The sequence below is a fragment of the Phascolarctos cinereus genome, unplaced genomic scaffold, assembly GCF_003287225.1.
Source record: "Phascolarctos cinereus isolate Bilbo 61053 unplaced genomic scaffold, phaCin_HiC Scaffold_4;HRSCAF=312, whole genome shotgun sequence".
NCBI lineage: Eukaryota > Metazoa > Chordata > Mammalia > Diprotodontia > Phascolarctidae > Phascolarctos > Phascolarctos cinereus.
Genome location: NW_027555847.1, coordinates 362,717,377 through 362,741,687, shown reverse-complemented (window position 1 = coordinate 362,741,687; position 24,311 = coordinate 362,717,377). Strand labels below are relative to the sequence as shown.

Genomic DNA, 24,311 nt, shown 5'->3' with positions numbered 1-24,311 from the left:
CACAAAAAGCTTGCTGCAGCTTTGAATCTCTAGGACCTAAAATGGAAGCTGGCATGGAGTTTTAAGCATAGGAGTTAATTAGAAATCTTATTTGGGACCATTTTGTTCTCTACTAGAAAAGAGAAATTTTAAAATGTTTTCAACCATGCTTATAAATATCTGTCAGCAACACAGGAATTTGTCAATAAAATTTATGACACTTCACTAAATAATTTAATCGAACTCAACCTTCCCTTCAAGCTGTTCTGGAGCTTCTCAAAGGATCTTAGATGTGTGGAAGAGAGAGAGCTAGGAGATGCCCCCTTTGGCTATAATGCAGAATCAAAATAGTATCTCTTGTTTTGTTTGTTTGTTTTCAAAACATTCCAGTCCAAGTGGCATCTGTCCACCCCAAAATGACTTCAATTGAGTCAGCCCTTCTGCTTGGGGGCTACACAGCTCCTTTGGAACACAGCCAGAGAGACAAAATCCATTTGTCAGCATACTCTCTCCTGGCTGGTGTGGCACATGCAAGCACACACATAACCATCTATATATTTAGAAAAGAGAGCACTTTATAATTAGAAAATAATTACTTCTTCTGGCATTCATTTTAAATAATAATCCTATTGAATCTTTGGCTCTAATTTCAGGGATGATCAGAAGCATCCCTAGGGAGGTGTGGGTATAGCAAGAAGGGAGTGGAATATTCAGAAAAGCTTCCCATCCATCCAGGGTGAGATGCATCCAGGCTTTTATGCTATTGGCATGATGTCATGATTATCCTGCCATCCTTATTAGAGATGCACCCAACTCTAGGGACACCAGACACATGTTAATGAAACATTCATTTACTGTGACTTACAAATCACAAATATAGCTTCATGACAGAGCCCTGCACGAAAAGAATGCCCTTGGGCATATATACAGTCATGGGAACAGTCAGGAAGGGACAGGCTCCCAGGGCTGAGAAATAGCTACGTTTAAGGCCATCCTAGCTAAGTGACTTGAGAAAAGTCGGGGCGGGCAGGCAGGGGGAAGGATAAAAGGTGAAGCATGAGGATATTTTCAGTGTATGGGTCCTTGATATATCTAATAATAAAGCACACTAATTGGCCAAAACTGGAAAATCAATAACATCTCATTCTATTACCAGCCTTGGACCTCTGAAGCAATTACAAATAATGTGTGTATTTCTGGGACCTCTTGTGTAATAGAGCCTTTGGTGTGAGCACCCTGTTATTTTCCAATACAAGGAAAATAACAATTAATTCCAAAAAAGATGGTCATGATTTGGCTGATTGGACAGATGGCAAAACAATCCCACCCAACACCATCCCTAGGGGAATTGACAGCCAAAGATAATTGGTAGGGGTGGGGGGAAAGGAGGAGATGCTGCCCGAGTAGATGAGCACATCGTCATTCTGTGTGCTCCTCCTAGTCCCTGCTCCCCCCTATTTTTAACTTGGTGAAATTAGGTAACAGCACCATGGGCTGCCTTGAAAGGAGAATGGTAGGGGTTCAGTGGAGACACTAAAAGGAAGCCCAAGGGGGCATGCTAGTGAGAGTGTAAAAGATGAGGGACAATCTTATTCTTTGCATGGAGATGGTGGGAGGAATTAAAGGTTAATAAGAGGCAGCTAGGTGGCTTAGTAGATAGAGTACTGAACTTGGAATTAGGAATATTCCTCTTCCTGAGTTCAAATTCCACCTCAGATACTTACTGGCTGTTTGACCCTGGTCAAGTCACTTAACCCTGTTTGCCTCAGTTTCCTCATCTGTAAAATAAGCTAGAGAAGGAAATGGTGAACCACTCAAGTATCTTTGCCAAGAAAACCCCAAAATTGGATCATGAAGAATCAGATATGACTGAACAACAAAAAAGGTGTAAAAGCCTCAAGGTGCTTTCAGCATCAATTTGCTGGGATTCACTTCCTTCACATATATAGCCATCTGCTTAAGTCACTGCCCAGCCACCAGTAAAGGAGTGGGACAAAAAGTGGGACTAGAGTTGTCAACCCTAGTTCTAGGGATCAAGCAAGTAACAAGCATTTATTAAGCCCTTGATATGTGTTGGGCACTGTGCTAAGCATTAGGGACAAAAAGAAAAGGAGAAAACAGTCCTTGCACTTAAGGAGCTTATATTCTAATGGAGGCAACCATGTCACATATATAGGAATATACATTATACATACAAAGTACAAAGGGAAGATAAATGGAGTGGGATGAGAAAGAGAGCTGCCTCTCAGGTTCCTTATCTCTAACTCTTGAATACTTGTGTGGGCTTGTCATCCCATCAATATGGGCATTCCTTCCTTTGGTACAAATTGTAATACATTCATACCTTCTTATCATGTACGATTCTTATCCATGTTCTCCCATAGATCTCCAGGCAAGATGTAGCCAACATGCTGGAGGTCTTCTTCTGTTTCTTTTTACATTTCCTGGGTACCAGAATAGCATATGGCTTGTTTATCTATCATTGCCCATATTGTGCTACATGACCGGTCCACTTCTCTTTCTGAGTGTACATTTCTTGAATGATACGATGTACATTGCTTCTTGCCCACTGGTCATCACTGTAAATATGCTGCATCCTACTCATGCCCACCATATATACCTCTCTCCATTACCTTTTGAGTACCTACAATTTAAATTCTTCAGAGATTGATGTTCCAAGATTTACAGTCTTGTTTCTAAGATATAGCATCACCAGGAGAACTTTTGTGGTGTTGTTTTTTCAGAGAGTTTTTTTTTGACAGGGGAGCAATTTGGGATTATACACTGCACAATTTCCCAAATAAGATGATGTTTCAGATTGTAATCTGGATTTCTGGAACAGATTTCAAAAAAGTTCAAAGAAAAGACACATAGGATGCCATGAACTAAACTTCTGTAGGGGTACAATCCAAAAAATAAGGGAAGCTTAAAGAGATGAAATTCTGAAGGCACAGAGGGAAATAATTCTGATGAGCTGTCTAGAAAGGCTAATGATGGTGCATAAAAAACTCATCAAAACCTTACATTTTAAAAAGCTATATACAGAATGAAACCAAAAGTCATGGAGAATGAACACTAAAGTGTGGCTTGATCTGAACAAAAATAATATTAGCAACAATTAAGCCCAGAATCAGCTAAGGCTGACTGGTAGATCTAAAGACAACCATTTTTTTAATGTTTTGTTTTTGTCTTTAGCTGCATTAGGGGAAAGAGGGCAAAACAGGATAGGATCTCTTCTCAAGGTGAAAAGAACAATTATAAATAGATAGTGGAGATCTCAAAGGCAGCAAGGTTCAACTCTTTTTTTTGTTTCTCATTTCTCTGGTAAGGGAAAGATTTTTGGCTAACAGGGAGTTGATGCCCAAGGTTAAGTTAAGGAGAGAGCACTCAGCTATCTTTGAAGAGTTCAAGTCATCAGGTGGCCAGATGAAGTACCTCTTGGGATAATCATGAATGGTTGAGGTAACACAGGACTGAGGAAAGGAAATGTTCTGACTTTCAAAAAATGGCAGTTTATAAAGTATAACTCAGTAAACTAGATTCTGAATCCTGACAAATTCTAGAAATTCAAGGGATGATTAGTAAACAGCCAGAAAAAAAGATGAAGACCACAATAATCTTGTATGGCTTTGTCAAGAAGAAATCATGCCAGACTAACCTTATTTGCCTCTTCCATAGGATTATTAGATAGGTAGAACAAGGGAATGCAATAGATACAGGTGGACTTGATTTTAGCAAAGCACTTAACACAGTATCTCCTGTTATTTTGTAGAGAAGATGAAGAGATGCAGGCTCCACAATTCTACAGTTAGGAGGATTTAGAATTGTTTGAATGAACAAATGGCAAAGAGTAGTCACTGATGGTTCAGTGTCAACATGGAAGGAGGTTTCCAGTGGAGTGACCAAACGATCTGTTGTTGGCATTCTGTTGTTCAACATTTTTATCACTGACTGAGATAAAAGGAAAAAAATATGATCCTTATCAGATATGCAGATGACACAAACTTAAGAGACAAAGCTAACATACTGAATGACAGGATACAAACAGGCTAGAACACTAGGCTGACATAAATAAAATAAAATTGAATAGTGATAAATGTAAAGTCTTATTCTCGAGTACAAAAAATCAACTTTACAAGCAGAATCAGTAATGTAGCCCAGGAAACCAGGGCTTTGCCCTAGGGCACCAAAATCTAGAGAGTACCAAAAGCACCACCCTGGGGTCCTCCCTTGACCCAACCCTCCATTGATTGGCATTGGTTGATCCTTCAGCAATAGAAAAACCTAATGATATTCTGAGGTACACTTTTTTCCCTCAGTGATCACATCACTCCTCCATGACAACTCCCATCCCTGATGGAGGAAGGAGGGCCCATTAAGGAGTATGCTCTCCCCCCACTCCAAGTAGTCATACTATCAGCTTCCAGCATCCCACCAAAATCCCTCCCCTTACTCCAAAGAAGTGTCCATTCCTTCAACAGCATAAAAGGAAGTTCTATGTAGGTGTCTTTTGGAAAATGCAGTGTTGATGTCCTAGGTGAAGCATGTCTGTTCATATGGACATGAGGCCAGAAAATCTGTCTAGCCATTTGACATTGGCCCATCCCATCAAAGATCATCAGATTTGTTCCATTTTCCCATTAACTGCTCAGATAAAACTGGCATAATCGACTGTTGAAAAAAGGGTTAGTGAGATCTGGGTTGGGGGTGGTGGTAGTGAGGGAAAAGCACAATTTGAGGAGGGACAGTGTAAAACCAGAAGGGTGTAGAGCAAACACTCTCCTGTGTATAAAAGAGAAAATACAGCCCAATGTTTATGGCTCTTTGTGTAACCACAGAAAGAGTCATCAATCTTTGGGGTTCTGGATTTATGGAAAATAATAGAAAGTTTGTATCTTTTCAAGTGGAGACCTAAGAATAGAAAAACCACAGATGTCCATTTTTAGAGCTTTTCTGTTTTAAAAAGGAAATGCCATATGAGTAGGTCACCTTATTAGGTGATTACTAAACCCAAGAGATCTGGCTTCTGGTACAAATTACACAGAAAAGATGCCGGCAATGAGCCAAGTACCCACACAGCTTACTTTTGTTTAAATAGGAATTTAATTAAACAGAAAAGTACACCTGGTTGTCAAAGTTTCATAAGGGTAACAACTGTGCAAATAATTATGAAAAAGGTCATCATTACTGAAAAATTTCAACAACAAGGCCAGTAATCAACACTAGTGCAAAACTTTAATATAGAGAATCAGTCATTCATATTTTAGGTTTATATAGCAGCTGAATGCCATAGCCTCACTGGTCTAGTTCTGAGTGGGAAGTATGGAAGGCAATAGGACAAGGGATAGTCCCACCCTTATACCAAGTCCTTGATAATACAACAATGTGCAAAAAACACAAATATATACAGATGTGACATTGGTAAAAATGCTGAAAAGTTTGTACAAAGAGAAGACTATCACTCCGATTGGCAGTTTGGCTTGTTTTCCCAGTGAGTCTATCACAGGTCCTATTCTGCTAATATTTCAATGAGGACAGCAGGTCATAGTTTCCAAAGCATCTTAAGGCATTGTAAACTGGGAATAGCTACAGTCTTATAACTGACTGTGAAGTCCCTCTTGTATGAGGTCTCCGCTCTTCTCTCTCACTCTTTGCTAGCAGGTGATTTAGCTATGGAGTCTGTTTTCTTCTCTGCAAGGGCATTGGCCCCTGCCTTCTTGGCAGGGGTGATGGGTGGCTGAACTTTGCCTCTCCCGATGACCGGTTTCCTCTGTTTCTGGTTATTGGTTTGAAGGGATTTTAACCCCAGCATTTCACAATACTTATTACACTGGTGCAGGGCTTTAAACTGATCAATGAAGGTCATGGAACAGTTGCCTTTAAAACCTTTGTACCTGTAAGGGAGGAAAGAGAAAATTTTAAATGGAGACCTTACCAGAAAGAGCTGGTCTATTAGACTTGAAAGAAGAGAAATTGATGGATAAAGGAGAAATATACAATCTACATTTAGAATCATTAGATTGTAGAGCTGGAGTGGGGAAAGACCTCTGAGGCCATCCCATTCAACCTTCTTTTACAGATGAGGGGACTGAAATCCAGGGAGCTTATACGGTTCCACCATTTGTCACACAGGTAGTAAGCAACAGAACCAAGGTATTAGCAACTAAGTGAAAGACGAGCATATCAATGATGGTGAAAACACAATGAATACAATGGAATTAAGGGTAAGTAAAATCAGTCTTTAACAGTAAAGGTCAAATCACCTTTGACATGATATCATAAAGAATTCTAAGTCCTTAACAGATCTTATAATGTCATTATATTTTGCATTCTTGCTTTTATTCACATACCTAGGAATAGACCACGTTGACAGGAACTTGGGAGAAATCTCAGTGTCATGAAAAGTCCAACAACAAATACAAGTAATCTTCACCCTTTCCTTTTCTTCCTATCACATTTTCCTTATGAAAGGAATACTATAATTTTATTTAGAGCTGGACAGCATCTCAAAGATCATGCAGTCTCTCCACTAGCTAATTTATAGCTAAGAAAACTGAAACATAAGGAAATGAAATGATTGGTCCAAGGTCACATAATTTCTTAGCAGCTGTAGGAGGACTAGAACTCAGGCCTCCTCATTCATGATTTACTGCTTTCTCCATTATCCCAAGCTGGATTCCCAAAAGACCATTTACATTGGGCTCAATAGCCTACCCAGGAGCTTGGCACAAAAAACAATTTTTTAAAAAAAATTCTGAACTTAAACACCAAATAAAATGAGCATATCTACATACAAAGTAGAATAGATAATGAAGATTATACATAAAACAGTAACCTCTATGACATATAGCATCCCTTTCCTTTTAAGTATATAATAAAATTCACTATATTCTTTTAAAGCTGGCCTGCTCATGTTTCCCTTTATACTTCATTCTGTTCTCTTCTGTAGATTTTGTAGATGCTTCATTGACTCTCTTTTCTTTTTTTTTATAGTAGCATTGCTAGCTTCTCTTCCTCCCCCCACCAATTTTTTAAAGGAAAAACAAATATGTAACATATATGCACACTAAGCAAATCAAATTAGCAGGTTGGCCACATAGAAAATTATGTCTCATTTTGTACCTTGAGATCATCACCTGTCTGTCAGGAGGTGGATAGCACATTTGTTTTTGGTCCATTGGAGTTGTGGTTGGTCATTTCTTGGATCAAATATAAGCCTGGTACTGTTCAATTCATTCTGTATAATTTCGTACAAGTCTTCCTAGGTTTTCCTGGATCCATCCCTTTCCTCATTTCTTATAGTACAATTCCATTCCATTCCATTCCATTCCATTCCATTCCATTCATACATCATAATTTGTTCACCAATTTCTAATTGATGAGCACTCCTTTAGTTTCCATATCTTTGCTACAACAAATAGAGCTGCTATAAATAATTGTATACATATGGGTCTTTTTGCTTTTTCTTTGATTTCTTTGAGGTACAGGCCTAATAGTAGCATGGCTAGGTCAAAAGAAATACACAGTTTAGTGACTTTTCGGATACAGTTCCAAATTTCTTTCCAGAAGGGTTGGACCAATTCATAGCTCTACACCAAGAGTACATCCATCACTGTACCTGTCTTCCTGTAGAATCTCCAGTAATCATAATTTCCCTCTCTTGTCCTCTTTACAAATCTGGTAGCTGTGAGACAAAAACTCAGAGGGTTTCTAATTAGTATTTATCTAGTATTTTTGGTGATTTGGAGTATTTTATATGGTTTTTGATAGCTTGAATTTTTTTTCCTATGAGAACTGCTAGTTCCTATCCTTTGACCATTTACCTTTTGGGAAATGTATCTCATTACTATATATTAGAATCTTTTCCTTGCATATGTTGGATACTAGGTCTTTATCAGAGAAGCTGCAAAAATGTTTTCCTAGCAAACTATTTCTATTTCAATTTTAGCTGCAGTGATTTTTGTATAAAAATGTTTCTATTTTTTGTAATTAAAACTGCCCATTTTGTTATCTCTGATTGTCTCTATTGCTTTTGGGTATGATTTCCTCCCCAATCCATTTCCTTCCCTGTTCCTCTAATTTGTTTATGATGTGACTTTTTATGTCTAAGTCACATATTCATTTGGAGCTTATTTTGGTCTATGGTATGAAATGTTGATCTAAACCAGTATGGGGTGAATAGTGCATAGTTGGGGTCTTTGGGTTTATGGAACATATTGTATACTTAATATGTTCTTCTGAATGATTTTTCAATTTTTTTTAACCAAAACTAACCAGTTTTGATAATTACTAATTTGCAGTAGAGTTATAGATATGGTACTGCTAGGACTCCTTTTACAGTATTTCTCTTGAGATCCTTGATCTTTATTTCTCCAAATGAATTTTGCTAAAAATGAAAAATCCAATCTCTAGAAAGTAAGGATTTGGTAGATTGGTATGGTACTGAATAAGAAAACTAATTTAAGTAACACTGTAATTTTTATTAATATTGACCTGAGCCAACTGTAAGCAGTTAATATTTCTCCAATTATTTAGGTTTTTTTTTATTTCTCTAAAGAGTATTTTATAGCCGCATTCATATAATTTATATATATATATGTAAACTTCTAAGTATTTTATATATTCTGCAATTGCTTTGAATGGAATTTCTTTTTCTAGCTCTTACTGCTGAGTTTTGTTGGTAGTATTAGAAAAGCTGATGATTTAACACAGAAATAATTTTACCAGTTCTCATAGAGATGGCTGTCCTCTATTATTCCTAGACTGCTTTTGGAATGAAAGCAAACTAAAGAATCTTTAAGGTGAAAAAGAAAAAAAGATACCTAAATATTGTCATGCTTGTTATCACAATGGATGACTTGGCAGACTTGATAGGTGGAAGCCAAAGACATGGAAGGCTTAGCAAATACAGCAGCCATATTGACTGACACATTTAACTTTAGTATATTTAGAAATCAGCATGAAATGAACTGATGCTGAGTGAAGTGAGCAAGACCAGCAGAACATTGTACACAGTAACAGCAGCACTGTGTGATGACTAACTTTGATAGACTTAGCTCTTCTCAGCAATGCAATGATCTAAGACAATTTCAAAAGACTCATGATGGAAAATGCTATCCACATCCAAAGAAAGAACTGTGTAGTTCGAATGCGGATTGAAACATACTATTTTCTCTTTTTCTTTTTTATTTTCTTTCTCATGGTTTTCCCCTTTTGTTCTGATTCTTTTTTCACAACATGACTAAAGTGGAAATATGTTTAATTAAAAAAAAAGAAATCAACATGAAAATAACTTTTATTTTATATTCTTATTCTGTCATTACTTAGTGTCTTCAAGGCTTGTCTAACACCTTAATATGCCACAGAGAGTACTCAGTTCTTGAACTGTGAAAGCAGAATGGGCTACCTTGTGAGGTAGTGAGTTGCCCATCACTGAGGGTATTCAAGCAGAGACTAGATGTTCATTACTGTCAATTTTTGTGAAGAGCTTTCAGAACACCAAAGTTTGTTACCCACCATAGGAACAACAAGCACTCTGTACTTTCTGTCATTTAAGTTTGATAAATTGCCCAAATGTTCTGGGAGCAACTGGGGCCTACTTTTACTCTCTGAATTTGAACTTACAGCCATGGAAATCAAGGTAATGTAGCTGGGCCTGAGAAAATTTGAGGGTAAGCAAGTCAAAGAAACTGTCAGAACAGTATTTTCTCAGAGAAGATCTTAAAATAATTCCTCTGTGGCTCCTTGCAAACTAACCACAGAATCACAGAATTTTATCATCATATGGAAATAGAGAAGTCCAATACCAGCCTGGTATAGCAGAAAAAGTTACACAAGGAACTGAATTAAAATTCTGGCTCTTCTCTAGTATGTTTCTTCAAACCTTTAGCTTTTTTTCAAGGCATCTTCCAATTGTATTAGCTGACAAAAGAATGTGTTTTAGTTTGTCTCCTTATTGTTTTCTGTGAATTATTTTAGCCACATCTACTATGATGAAAGAACAAGGGTTCTTTATGGGTTAGTACGAGGTCCAGAATAGCAGATGCTTAAATAGCTGAATTCTCCAATGGCGTATGGCTTTTCATCTTTGCCATTGAATACGGAATTTCATGAGCTTCTAAGCACTTAAAAAATTCAGTGAAATTTCATAACTTTAAACACTGTTGACGTTTTTCCTCATGGACACTTAGATTCAAGATGCTTTTTACTTGTGGCTTCATACTGTCATTGGTTAATATCTCCAAGGCATGATACACACTAGGGTGACATTCAGTATTAGTAATAGTAAATGTTAAGCTATATTTCAAATAATCTTCTTGAAAATTTTGAATTGACAATTTCTTGTCCAATCTGATTAGATCATTATTGGTTTCCCCTAATAACTGAGGTTCTCTTACTTGCCTGCTGCCTATGACCTTGGTGAGTCACTTCTTTTGTCTGGGGCTTACTTTGCTGTTGTAAAAAATGAAGGGGTTGATACTACAGAATGGACAATACCAGATAGGGTCTGCCCACTGCATCCAAGAGTATAGGGGGAGGGGAGCTTGTCCCTGGCAAAAAACAAAACAAAACAAAACAAAACAAAACAAAACAAAACAAAACAATAAAACGAAGAGATTGAACTAGATGATCTCTTCTCACATCACCCATGATGTCACTGGCCCTCTTTGAAAACAAAGGACAAAACAACAACGATAATCCTATGTGACTTGGATTCAAGTCCCGGTGTTACTATGTACTATATCCTGAATTTGGGCTAAAAACCATTAAAAAAAAAAGCAACCACAACAATTGCACAAGTTTGTTTGTTTGTTTTTTAAAGAAAGAGATGGCTAGAAAATTGCTCAAGTGAAAGCGGACTGCATCTCCAAATGAATCAGCAATGTGGTGTGGTGTGACTGCTTCCTTCCAAGGTTCAGGGCATTTCTATTTCAGTAACCAGCCCTACTTATGGATTGGAACGAGGTCCAGAATAGCAGTCTCTTTACTGATTCCTCCACCTTTTGAACAATGAAATTCTCAGCAAGGCAGGTCCCCAGTCGGTCACTGGTTCTGTTTTTAGCAGAATGTCTGCTTCAGCAGATGCTTAAATAGCTGAATTCCCCCAGTGTGACAGGGCAGTCAGAGAAACTCCTACAATCTTAGTCTATGCCAATAGAATTAAGATGTCCAAAGTGAGAGATGTGGTAAGTCGACTGTACTTTGTCTGCTCGTGTCAGACCACATCTGGAGTTCTGTGTGCACTTGGGGAGCCATAATTAGGTAGAAAGTGGAAAAGCTGGAGTGCATCCAAGGGAGGGCAATCAGAATGGATAAAGGACTAAAACCATGCTGCATGAGGATAAAGAAACTGTGACTGCTTAATCTAGGGAAGAGAATATATAATGGGGATATGATAATAGACCTCAAGCACCTGGAGATTTGTCATATAGGTAGCTCTTTTGTTCTACTTGTCCCTACATGGGAGAACGAAACCCAATAGATAGAGTATATATAGAGAAAGATTTTGGTTTAACATAAGGGAAATTTTCCCTAATAATTAAGAGTTGCTCTAAAGATAGATTGCCTTTGGAGTGAGGGGGGTGTGAGGAGTGAATTCCCTGTCAACAGAGGTCTTTCATGTGGTCACTGCATGACTAATTGAGAGGCTTGTTACAGAGGAGATTTGTGGTTTGGCTGGGGCTGGATGAGCTGGGATCCTGAGCAGTCTGCTCAATAAGCACAATAATAACCTATCTCACAAGGTCATAGGAATTAAATGTGAATGTATCCAAAGGGCTTTGTGACCCTTAAGTGCCGCATAGTCCAATAGCCCTTTGTTACAGATGAGAAAACTGAGGCCTGGAGAAGTGAGCAGTGCCTTGTCTGAAGCCATAATTCTTATTAATGAAGAAAGCAGACTGGGGACTCAGCCCATTGTTCTTCCCATTAGATAAGGAGGCCAATTTCTTTTCCTAAAATGCACTTGCTGTAGCCATGGAGATCATGTAAATAAACACTTTGAATAAGTCCACAAATAGTTATGTTTTTCACCTGTGATTTGTTCACCTTTTGGCTGAACTACTGTAGTAGCCTCCTAGTCAGTTTCCCTGTCTCTGATCCTTCTCCTCCATACAGGAATATCTAGAGGATATTTCTAAAGAATAGGTCTCTCCATGTCCTTTCTCTGTTCAATAAACTGCAGTGTTCCCTCTTACCTCTAAAAGCAAAGACAGACTCCTCTGCTTAGGATTTAAATCCTCTCACAACCTGATTCCAACCTACCTTTGCAGCTTTCTCATACATAATTCCCCTTCATGCTCTCAAACTGGCCAACTTGCTCCTCCTCCCACATGACATTGTCTCCATCTCTGTGCCTTTGTACAGGCCATTCCCACACCTAGAAAGCTCTCCATCATCACCTCAGTGCTTTAGAATCCCTAATTTCCTTCAAAGCTCAAATCAAACACTCCCACGTGTGGCCTTTTTTTCTTTTATCCCTGGACTTCTAGTGCCCCTGGCCCATTGACTTGTAGTTACACAATGTGCTATTTGTATATATGTGTGTGTGTGTGTGTGTGTGTGTGTGTGTGTGTATACACACACACACACACATACACATATATACATATATATTATATATATACATATACATATATACATATATACATATATATTATATATATACATATACATATATACACACATACATATATATACACACATACACACCCATATACATATACACATATATACACATACACATATACATACATACATATATATACACACACACATACACACACACACACACACACACATGTACATGTTGTCTCCCCCAGTGCTCAGTAGGCTACTTAGGGCAACGGTTAATGTGAGGATAACTTTATCTTTGACAAGATATCTTTTTGTTTAAGTGCTACATAAATATCAGCTGGCTACAACTGCTGAGCGTTTATTCTGCTTGACTTTTTTTTTTCTTTTTGCATTCATCTGAATCAATAATATCCCACATAGACTTCCAGCTCCCTGAAGGCAGTGGCGACATCTGCCACTGTGTGGTAAGGTGCTTAATACAGTCTCACATACAACCAAAAAGCAATTTTTAGGCTTGGGGTAGGAATGACAGTGAGCCAAAGCGTCTGGCTCCTTTCACTCCATAGCTAAACTGACTGAAGGATTCTAGCTACATTGAATTTACTTCTGGGAGACAGAAAGATCAAACAGTCCTAGAGAGGACAGAGTCTGGAGCCTGTTTTCTTCACTATGCAATCTGAGCTGGGCTTTAGACAACTATGGGCATGACAAGTTTCTCTCAGCTCTCGAGCTGAAACACCAAGGCATATTATCATCTTGACATGTTTGTTAGAATTTTTCCTTTCCCCCCTCTCCCCCTCTGTACCCTATGTGCCTCATGCCAACAAATATGTCCTCTCCTCTGGGAGGCTGCATTCCATTGTCTTGTGAAAGATGGCTGTGTATGTTTCAGAAACCACACTCACTTGTTGAAGGAAAAGTCAACAGAATGGAGAGAGACAAATCTGGCAAAACGAAAAATCCAGCTGTCTCCTCTCTTCATTTTTACATCTCTATCTTCTATTTGAGGGGACCAGAGAGGGAAGGTGAAATGTTAGCATGTCCATTTCTCGACTGTGCTCCAGGACTCCGTGGCAGGATGTGAAGTCTCTTGGGGCCTCCTGTACTTGTCAGACCATGATGGAAAGCATAATCCCACTCTCTGCTAGGGAAAGGTCTTTGATGGATCACACAGGTTCCATGGATCCTCAGACATCCTCCAAGTGTAACACACTCAGGCTAGCACCAATGTTTATGCATATGCAAACAGGGACAAGGGAAGAGACAGTCATACTCATCTATGCTGCAAGTATCTTAGGGTTGTTAAACACATAGGCCGTTCTGATAATAACAGCAATAATTCCTGATACCACAATTCCCTTGAAAGGATGTTGATGGATCCCTGCTGCAGACTCTGTGTGTGGGTAATGGGTATAGCGGGACTATGTACTCATGCTCCTCTCATGGAAAAAGAAGCATGTCCTTGAGGCTGATTCTAGGTCTGTCATCTGAGGACCAGTGTATATATGTGTGATGTATATATCAATAGATACGTACATATATACATATACATACATACATACATACATATATGTGTCTACACATACACACACACACACACACCCCTAAAAGGAAACACTTAATGGGTGTAGTATATTCCAAGTTCAATGATTACTGAGTTCCTTCTGTCTGGACATAGTTGTCCAATCCTTAATAATCCAGACTAATATTCCAACCATGCTCCAAGGGAATTGTGGTATCATGAATTATGTATGTTATTTAATTGTAACTGGGGCTGTCATTAGCCCAATACTTTTACTTATCCCTGACATAATAGCCAACAAGCAGAAAGAGATTTGGATAAGTCACTTTGTCGGTCTCATGAGGCCCTCAGTTTCTGTAGCTGTAAAAGGAAATATCTGAACTAGACTGCTTCTGGGGTCCATTCCAGCTCCAGCCTATGATCCTGTGCATGTGTGCTGTCTGCTTTGCCACAGTGGCTATTCCAAATCTTTGCTTCCCTCCCCAAACTTCTCACACCATCCACTATAAAGGGCATTTGCCACTATCTTCTTTCTCCTATTCTATGTCTCAAACTCCTTGATATCATTCCTCAGTTTCTCCTCCTTTAGTCTATTTTAAATAAAGAAGTAGCTCTTCTGTTCTCCAAAAGCAACTCTTCTGCTTATACCCTTGATCTCACCTCCTTCCATCTACTCTGGCAGATTGTCCCACAATCATCCTTTCCTTTGTCAAATTCTGCCTATCTACTGGCTCCTTCCCTACAAACTTGCCCAAGTTTCCCTCATCCCTAAAACACAAACAAAACAACCCCCTTCATTTCACCCTACCAATCCTTTATTTTCCTATAATTATAGTCTTTCACAGCCAAATACCTAGAAAAAGCTGCTCACACTTATTTGTTGACTCTACTTCTCTTCCATCAGCCTCTTGCAATATGACTTTCAATCTTATTTAATTAAAACTACTCTCTCCAAGGGCAGCTAGGTGGCATAGTGGGTAGACCACCAATCCTGGAGTCAGGAATTGACTTTGTGAGTTCAAATCTGGCCTCAGATATTTCCTAGATGCATGACTTTAGGCAAGTCACTTAATCCTGTTTGTCTCAGTTTCCTCATCTGTAAAATAAGCTAGAGAAGGAAATGGCAAACACTCTAGTTAGTATCTTTGCCAAGAAAACCTCAAATGGAGTCATGAAGGATTGGACACAACTCAACAACAACTCTCTCTAAAGTTCTTCATGATCACTATTTTTGCTTTTTTTTTGCAATTTTTTCCTTTTGTTCTATTTCTTCTTTTACAATATTACTAATAAGGAAAAATGTTTTACATGATTGCACATATATAACATACCAAATTGCTTACTATCTTAGGGAGGAGGGAGGGGAGGAAGGGAGAAAATTTGGAACTCAAAATTTTAGTTTAAAAAATGAATATTAAAAATTGTCTTTACATGTGATTGGACTATGTAAAATAAAAATTAATTTTAAAAAAGCTCTTCACAATCTCTTTATTGTCAAGTCTAATGGCCTTTTCTCAATCTTCCATTTTCTTGATCCCTCTGCAACCACTGACACTGCTGACTGCCTTCTCCAAGATATTTTCTCCTCTCTAGCTCTTCCCTGGTTCTCCTCCTACCTGGCCGCTCCTTCTTAGTTTCCTTTACTTGATTATCTTGCATACTTTGTGTGGGTTATTTTTACAACTTTTCTTGGTGATTCCATAAGTCCCTATGGATTCAAGAATCATCTCTATGAAAATGACTTCCAATTCTGGTTATCTAGTCCAAGTCTCTGCCGAGATAGCTAGGTGGTACAATAGATAGAGCACTAAACCCGGAAGAGCTGAATTCAAATCCCACCCTGGACACTCATTAACCATGTGACTCTGGGCAAGTTGCTTAACCACTGTCTGCCTCAGGTTCTTCATCTGTAAAATGGAGATGTAATAGCATTTACTTTCCAGAGAGGTTGTAAGGATAAAATGAGATAGTATTGCAAACTTTAAAGCGCTCTATAAATATTAGCTATTATTATTAGTTAGTTATTATCCTGAGCTCTCATCTGATGTCACCAATTGTCTTTTGGATATTTCCAACTAGATCTCAAGCTCAGTATGTCTAAAAGAAAACTCATTATATATTTTCCTTCAGATCTCTTCCCAATCTCCCTATTTTTGTCAATGACATCCTCCCCATCCTAGTCATTCAAGTTCCCATCATCAGAGCAATCCTCAGCTCTTTTCTCTCCCTAACCTCACATAACTAATCAGTTGACAAATCCTGTAACTTTTACCTCCTCAACATCAGTAGCATCTACTCCTTCTCTCCACCCACACAAGCATTACTCTGGTTCAGGCTTTCATGACTTCTCTTCGGGTCTACTATATTAACCCGGTCATTCATCTCCTGGCCTCATCTCTTTTCCCTCTCCAATTCATATTCCACACAGTAGCTTAGCTGATCCTCCTAAAGCACAGTTCTAATCACGCTACTCCACTGCCTAACAATCTTCTTGTTGTCTCTAAGATGAAATACTATCTGACTGGTATTGAATGCTCTTCATAATTTGACTCCAATTTACCATTCCAGGCTTATTCCATTCTACTCTATTTCCTACACTGAACAGTTCAGCCAGACTTGCTTGTCCATCTCTCATCTCCATGCTTTTGTCAAGGCTGTCACCCCTGCCTAGAATGCAACCTCTCTTCTCCTCCCCCTCTCAGAATACCTGGCTCCACTCAAAGTGCAGCTCAGCTGCCACCTCTTTCATACGTAAGGCCTCTCCTGATACCCCCAAGGGTTAATGCCCTCATTGCTTTATATTGATTTGCAATGTATTTTACATTTTTCCCTAAGTGCATATGTTGTTTCCTCCCATTAGAATGAAGTTCCTTGAGGTCAGAAGTTGTGTTTTTTTTTTCTTAACTTTTTATCCCTACAGCCTGGCACATAGTAGGTGTAAGCATAGTAAATGCTTACTGATTGGTTGATTCGTTAGCATTCTCTTTGAGCTCCATTTGGGCTTCTCTTTAGGTTATCTCTATTCTACAACTCTTCCATGCAGCTGTGGTTGGGTGCCCCTCCGTGAAAGAGATGTTATTTCTGGTGTCAATGATACACAAAAGGAAGCATCACCTCTCCCACATTCATGGAAGAAAAACAAAAAGACCATGCAGCAACTACCACATCTGTCTGAGAAAGACAATAATAACTCACATTTATATAGTACTTTAAGGCTTACAAAGCACTTTCCCCACAGCAATCCTACAAAGTAGGGAGTATAAGTATTAGCACAATCATTTTACAGACAGGAGAATTGAGGCTCAGCAAGGTTAAGTCTCTTGCTTAAGGTCACACAGAGAGTAAATATCAGAGCTGGGCCTCAAACCCAGATCCTCTTGAATCCAAACCTAATGCTTTTTTTTCATGTTGGGGGAAAAGGGTATGAATGTGCAGATGCAAGGCAGAAGAAGTAAAGCAGCTGTGTGCTCTCCTCCTATTGAGGGACAGACTAGCTTACAAATAGCTGCAGCAAGAAACCCCTTGTGCTGGTGATCTGGCTGGCATCTTGCCTTCCCACCACTGCTCTGACAAACCATCGAATTTATTGGCAGGAACTCATACGTGTTTTATGATCTCTAAGAACTAGTTTTAAACTCTGCAGTTTTGATTATCCCAGAGGACTATACGATTGCAAATTCTGAGAATCTTTTCTCTTATACCTGAGGGGAAAAACAATGTTTCCCATGTAGCTCTGGTCCTCAAAGATAGGTCTATATGGTCTTTTTGTTTTTCTGTCATGAATGTAGGAGAGTGTTTCCTTTTGTGTATCACTGACACCAGAAATAACATCTCTTTCATGGAGGGGCACCCAACCACAACTGCCTGGAAAAGTTGTAGAATATGGCCCAGGACTATAATAATTTTGAAACTGTGTACCTGCCTCACACAGTGTCTGTATGAGGAAGGTGATACAGAATTCTAGGGAGAAGAAAAGAGAAGCCACATGGAGAAGCTTTCTATGGAGTGCTCGGTGAATAAGGGACAGTGGCAATGCAGCCTGCTTTTTGGCTGCCGAAAGTAAGGTAAGCTGAGTGGAGTGCTTCCTGCTGTTCTAGGTGGGTAGAAAGTAGTAAATATTCTGAGCAGGGGACCAAACTTTGCAAGAGTGCATTTTCCCAATCTTTGGTCCAGAAAGAAACATCTGCCATGCCTTCTCCCAACTCTGAACATAAGTCTCATAGGAGAAATATTTCTCCCAGTTTAAGAAATACCCTGGGATCAGAACCCAATCTCCAGAGGGAGCGCTGTTCTTTTCTCAAATTGTTTTAGTCTTGATGAACTGCTGTACTTTGAGAATTCTTATCTGATCAGCTAGCTCGGCAAAAACTGAATGTTAGGTGATTTTGGACATCCCTGGCTAAGCTGGAATAGGGACTCAAAACAAATAAAATACGTTTATCCAGATGCCATACTATATGAGCCTGGAGGTGAATGCCGTGCAGGCCAACATATGTGCACCAGCCCTGGAGTCAGGAGGACCTGAGCTCAAATCAACTTTCAGGCACTTACTAGCTATGTGACCCTGGACAAGTTACTTACCGTGATTGTCTCAATAAAAAAAATTTTTTTAAAAACTGAAAAAAAAATTATTGGACTACCTGAAAGCATTATCAAAAAAAAAAAAAAGCTTAGACATCATATTTCAATAAATTATAAAGGAAAACTGCACCAATATCTTAGATCCTGAGGGTAAAATAGAAATTGAAAGAATCCACCAATCACCTAAATGAAAACTCCTAGGAACCTTTTGGCCAAATTTCAGAGCTCCAGGTCAAGGAGAACATATTGTAAACAGCCAGAAAGAAACAACTCAAAAATCATGGATCATAGTCAGACTCACACAAGATTTAACAGCTTCCACATTAAAGGGGTGAAGGGGGCTTGGAATGATAATTTGGAGGGCAAAGGAGCTAGGATTACAACCAAGAATCACGTCCCCAGCAAAACTATTATCTTTCAGGGAAAAAAAATGGATATTTAATGAAATAGTGGACTTCCAAGCATTCCTGATGAAAAGACCAGAACTGAATGGAAAATTTGGCATTCAAACACAAGACTCAAGAGAAGCATAAAAAGGTAAACATGAAAGAGTTATTACAAGGGACTCAATGAAGTTAAACTGCGTTCCTACATGGGAAGATGATATATGTAACTTCTAAGAACTTTCTCATTATTAGGGCAGTTAGAAAGAGTCTGCACAGACAGAAGGCATGGGTGTAAGTCGGTCATGTTGAGATGATCCCCCATAAAGGAATGTAGGAGTGAGAAGGAGGGATGTACTGGGAGAAGAGTGAAAGGAGAGGTAGAATGGGGCAAATTTCTCACATAAAGAAGGTGCACAAGAAAGAACTTTTATAGTGGAGGGGAAAATGGGGTGGGAGTGGCTTGAACCTCATTCTTATTGGAATTTGTTCAGAGGGAAGAATACATATGTACACTCAGTTGCGAGATAGGAAAGGAGGGGGATAAAAGATATTGGGGGGAGGATGATAAAGGGGACAGTGGATTGGGGGAAGCAGTGGTAAGACAGACTTTTGAGAAGCAACAGGAGAGAGGGAGAGGGGGAGAGAGAGAGAGAGAGAGACAGAGAAAGAGAGACAGAGAGAGACACAGAGAGAGACAGAGAGAGAGACACACAGAGAGAGGATAAACAGAGGAAAATGGGATGGAGGGAAATGCACAGTTAGTGACCATAACTGTGAATGTGAATGGGATAAACTAGCCCCCCGAACTGGAAATAGATAGCAGAATGGATTGGAAACCAGAATCCAACAACATGTTGTAGGCAAGATACACATTTGGGACAGAAAGACATACACAGATTTGAAATGAAGGGCTGGTATAGAGTCTCTTATGCTTTAGCTAAAGTGAAGAGGGCAGATCTCATGATCTCAGACAAAGCCAAAACAAAAATAGACCTAATTATAAGAGATAATCAAGGAAACTACATTTTGCTGAAAGGTACCATAGACAATGAAGTAATCTAAAAATTTTTTTACAGCAAATTTCTCTGATAAAGGCCTCATTTTTCAAAAATATAGGGAACTGAGTCAAATTTATTAAAATAAGAACCATTCTCCAATTGATAAATGATCAAAAGATATAACAGGCAGTTTTCAGAAGAAGAAATCAAAGTTATCTATAGTCATATGAAAAACTGCAGTAAATCACTATTGATTAGAGACAGGCAAATTAAAACATCTGTGAGGTAGCACCTCACACCTATCAGAAATAAAAAATGCTGGAGGGGATGAGAGAGTAGAGAACTGTTGTGGATTAGTGAACTGGTCCAACCACTCCGGAGAACAATCTGGAACCATGCCCAAAGGACTACAAAACTGTGCATACTCTTTGATCCAACCATACTGCTACTAGGACTATATCCACAAAGAGATCAAAGAAAAAGGACTTATATATACAAAAACACAGCATCTCTTTTTGCGGTGGAAAAGAATTGGAAATTGGGGATATGCTCATCAATTGGGGAATGGCTGAACAAGTTGTGGCATATGATTCTGATGGAGTATTACTGTACTATAAGAAATGACAAGGGGGTGATTTCAGAAAAAAAAAGAACCATGACAAAATCTATATGAATTAATACAAAGTGAAGTAAAAAGAACCAGGAGATCATTGTGCACAGTAAAATGGCAATGTTGTAATGATGACCAACTGTGAAAGACTTGGTCACTCTGATCAACACAGAGAGGCAAGACAATTCCAAGGGGTTTATACTGAAAAAATACTGCCCAGCTCCAGAAAGAAGTGATGAACTCTGAGTGCAAATTGAAGTATAATTTTCTTGCTTGCTTTATTTATTTTTTTTGCTCTTTTTGTGATATGGCTAATATGGAAATTTTTTAGATGATTTCACATACACAATTGATATATTGTTCACCTTCCCAGTGGGTAGGGGAAGTACGGGACGGAGGAAGAGAATCTGGAACTCAAAATTTAAAAAGGAAAAATGTTAAAAATAAATAAATGTTCTAAAAAGTGAAAAAAAAAACCCATACTATATAGAGTAGCAGCATGTATTGGAAAGATGATTTTTTTTCCCCCTTTCCCTCCCTAGGGAATATCCCTTTTATTCTTTGCACTTGTTTCGTATCTTTTATGCTGTGAATAACCTGTGATTCTAAACACCAATGCTAGAAATAGGGGGGAAAAGGTGTTTGTAGATATTAACTTTTCTCATCTGTAAAATAAAAAGGCGTCAGCAGTTGATTTCTAAAGCTCCTTCTAGTTCTAACACTCTATGATGATGACTTCTCACAGTGATCATCAATCAGCAGTCTAACTGGTGAGGAAAAAAGGATTGGCCAGAAACCTAGTATTTTAGGAAAATAATCGATATGTGACACCAGTACCTCCATCCCCAAGAACTCCACGCTCCCCTACTGGAAGTCCTGTTTGTATGACTTCCAAAGGGCCTTTTGTCAGTGATCTAAGATCCCTGGGCTCTTGATGAAAGTGCCAAATTTGGAGTATTATATTCAGTTCTGGGCATCACCTTTTAAAAGAAAGATGTGGACAAACTGAACAGTATCATATGGAGAACAGTGGGAGGAAAAGGGGGTATTTAGCCTGGAGGAGAAAAGGCTTAGGGTAGATGTGACAATAGTTGAAGGGCTGTCATATAGATGGAGGAGGGATGTCACTTGTTCTGCCTCATCCCAGAAAGGAATATTAGAAACAATTTGTATAAGTTGTAGAGTCAAAACTGAGTTTGATATAAAGAAAAAACTTGCTTAAAAAAAGTAACTAAGCTGTGTCTTTAATTGCAGTGAGCTGCTATAGGAGGTAGTGGGTTGCTACTCACTAAAAGTCTTTAAGCAGTGGCCGGACAAGCTCTCGTCAGGGATGCTATCAAGGGGATTCTCAGTCAGGTATGGACCTCTGAAGTCCTGAAAGCTTTGAGGTTCTGTGATTCCGTCAGTTGCGGCTCCGGAGACATTAGTGTCTTCCCTGCTGTTCTATATCCCTTTGAGGATCAGAGTCAAGCAAACAGTGAGTGTTTTGGCCTTTTCCCTCTGTCCTCAAGTCTAATAACTGGCCCAGACTGCCTCCATGGAAACCAAACCTAGCACACTGTCTCCTCACAGTCACCGTGGAAGAAAAAAAGCGTAGGACTAAAAATATCCTCATTTTTCAGAAAAGTGAGAGAAGATGGAGAGAGCCTCCGTCACAGAAGGCTGACTAATCAAGCAACAAACTATCCAGGTGTTAGCTGTGTTGACGTGGTTTCTGCTACCACTGCAAACTTCTGAAGGTCACAGAGCCAACTTTCCACAGCAGTAGAAAAGCCACATTGAAACCAAGAATATTTCAGTGACAGAGAAGAACCACGCAAATAAAGCCACAGTGAGGCTACAACAGAGAGTAGTCAGCCACTAATTCCGAATCTATCTCGAGCCAGTACTCCCAGGCCCAAGAACTCTTAGGATTGCATAACGTGCTGATAGATTCATTTGGTAACTATACATCACGGTCTGAGCAATGGAATTCTTCTTCTACTTGGTTCTTACTCTGTGGATTGTTAAGCTAAACTCTTCTGAATAGTTGTGAATCTCATTTAGGAGGCTCTCTAGTATTCCTGGTGCTTTATGTAATCTCCACAATGTCACCTGAAAAATAGAAGCATCTGGGGGACCTCTTTCATTTGGACTCACTTCTGAACATACTCCATGACACTGGCAAATGGTTTGGTGAATATATTGTGGAAGCACATTAAAAGCTTCTTTTTCTGTTTTACTAGAAATATTAAGAAATAATTCTTTCTCTAGCCTAAAAACCCTTTCTAGACATTTCCCTTTAGGAAAGTTGGTAGAACAAAACCAAAGCCTTTTCAGGGGATATAGATTAAGAGTGATAACTAAACTTAATTCATGTCTTATTTAAGCCACTGGCTTTCCCCACCCTTTGAAGTGACTGGGCTATTGACCCGTCTAAGGGCAGTCTCCTCTTTGTCCATATCCTGAAGATATCGGTGCTATGACCCATACTTCTCCAATCAAAAAGAATCATCATTTCAGTCTTTGTGACCCACTTTGGGGTTTTCTTGGCAAAGGTACTGGAGCAGTTTGCCATTTCCTTCTCCAGCTCATTTTGCTGATGAGGAACTGAGGCAAACATGATTAAGTGACTGACTAGGTTCCAACAGCTAGTATCTGAGGTCAGATTTGAACTCAGGAAGACGAGTCTTCCTGATTGCAAGTCCAGTGCTCTATCCACTGCACCACCCAGCTCCTCCTCAAAAAGTGTAGGTCTCTATGACTACTCCAGGAGAACACATGAAGGGAGGAATTAATGAAGGAACTAAGTAGTGACAATTATTTTGGAATATCAACCCAAAACTGTATTTGGACATATGATATTTTTCCTTTTTTGATATTTCTACAAATGTAACCTCAAGAGTCATCTTGGGGTGGAGAATCAGGTCCAAGGGAATGAGGGGCTGATGTCAGTTTGGACATTTTTCTTTCTAGATTAGGAATGCTCAGATTTAGGATGAGGTTAAATTCCACAAAATTGGTTCTCTCAGATTTGTGCCTAAAATGAGGGGTATAGAATTAACATTTTCCTCTAGGCAATATAGCTCCCTATGTATACTTCTTATGTATAGCCCTTTACTCAATAAAAGTGAAATGTAGGTTGGAGGTCGGGGGCCAGTGCCTGAATCGAATGTCATTGTCCACTGACCTTAGTCAGATCTCCTCCTCTAACCACTGGGGTTTTATTTGTTAGAGACCATATGTCAGTTGTCTTAGTTCCTTAAGCCTCTCCTCCTCCATGGGCTACTTTCTGCCTTCAAACAGGTCCCTGACATGTGTATGTATGTGTACACATACATAATACATGCAACAACATATATAAGCTACAATATATGTATATATACACACATATATATATTATGTATATAAATAACAACTTTTGTTTTGTGGTGGGTGAAAGATGAAACGACTGAGGGAAAAAAAATTCATTCCATTGTTTGAACCTAGCCCTGAATGGGTGCAAAATTAGACCACCTCTACTTGCTGCTTTGACACCCTCGACTAAGGATCTAGATTTGTTGATCAAAAACCCAGTCATATCCAAAGATTAATGTAAGGAGTTTTCTCATGATTGTACATCTCAAGCAACCCATATTTCTTACCTGAAAATTGGCCCCATGCTGATCAATCAGTTATTG

General features: G+C 39.0%; 1 protein-coding gene across 2 annotated transcripts in view; it reads right to left on the bottom strand.

Moving 5' to 3' along the window:
* Nucleotides 1-5,192: 5,192 nt before the first annotated feature.
* Nucleotides 5,193-24,311, bottom strand: part of ALPK2 (alpha kinase 2) — a 169,383-nt gene continuing 150,264 nt past the window's right edge. Inside the window, exon 13 of one of the 2 annotated variants that reach the window (XM_020994853.2) lies at nucleotides 5,193-5,873. In XM_020994853.2, coding sequence (XP_020850512.1) covers nucleotides 5,624-5,873 — 250 coding nt within the window. In that variant the 3' untranslated portion in view covers nucleotides 5,193-5,623. The remainder of the gene's footprint in view (nucleotides 5,874-24,311) is intronic. The other variant, XM_078153240.1, reaches the window with a different exon arrangement.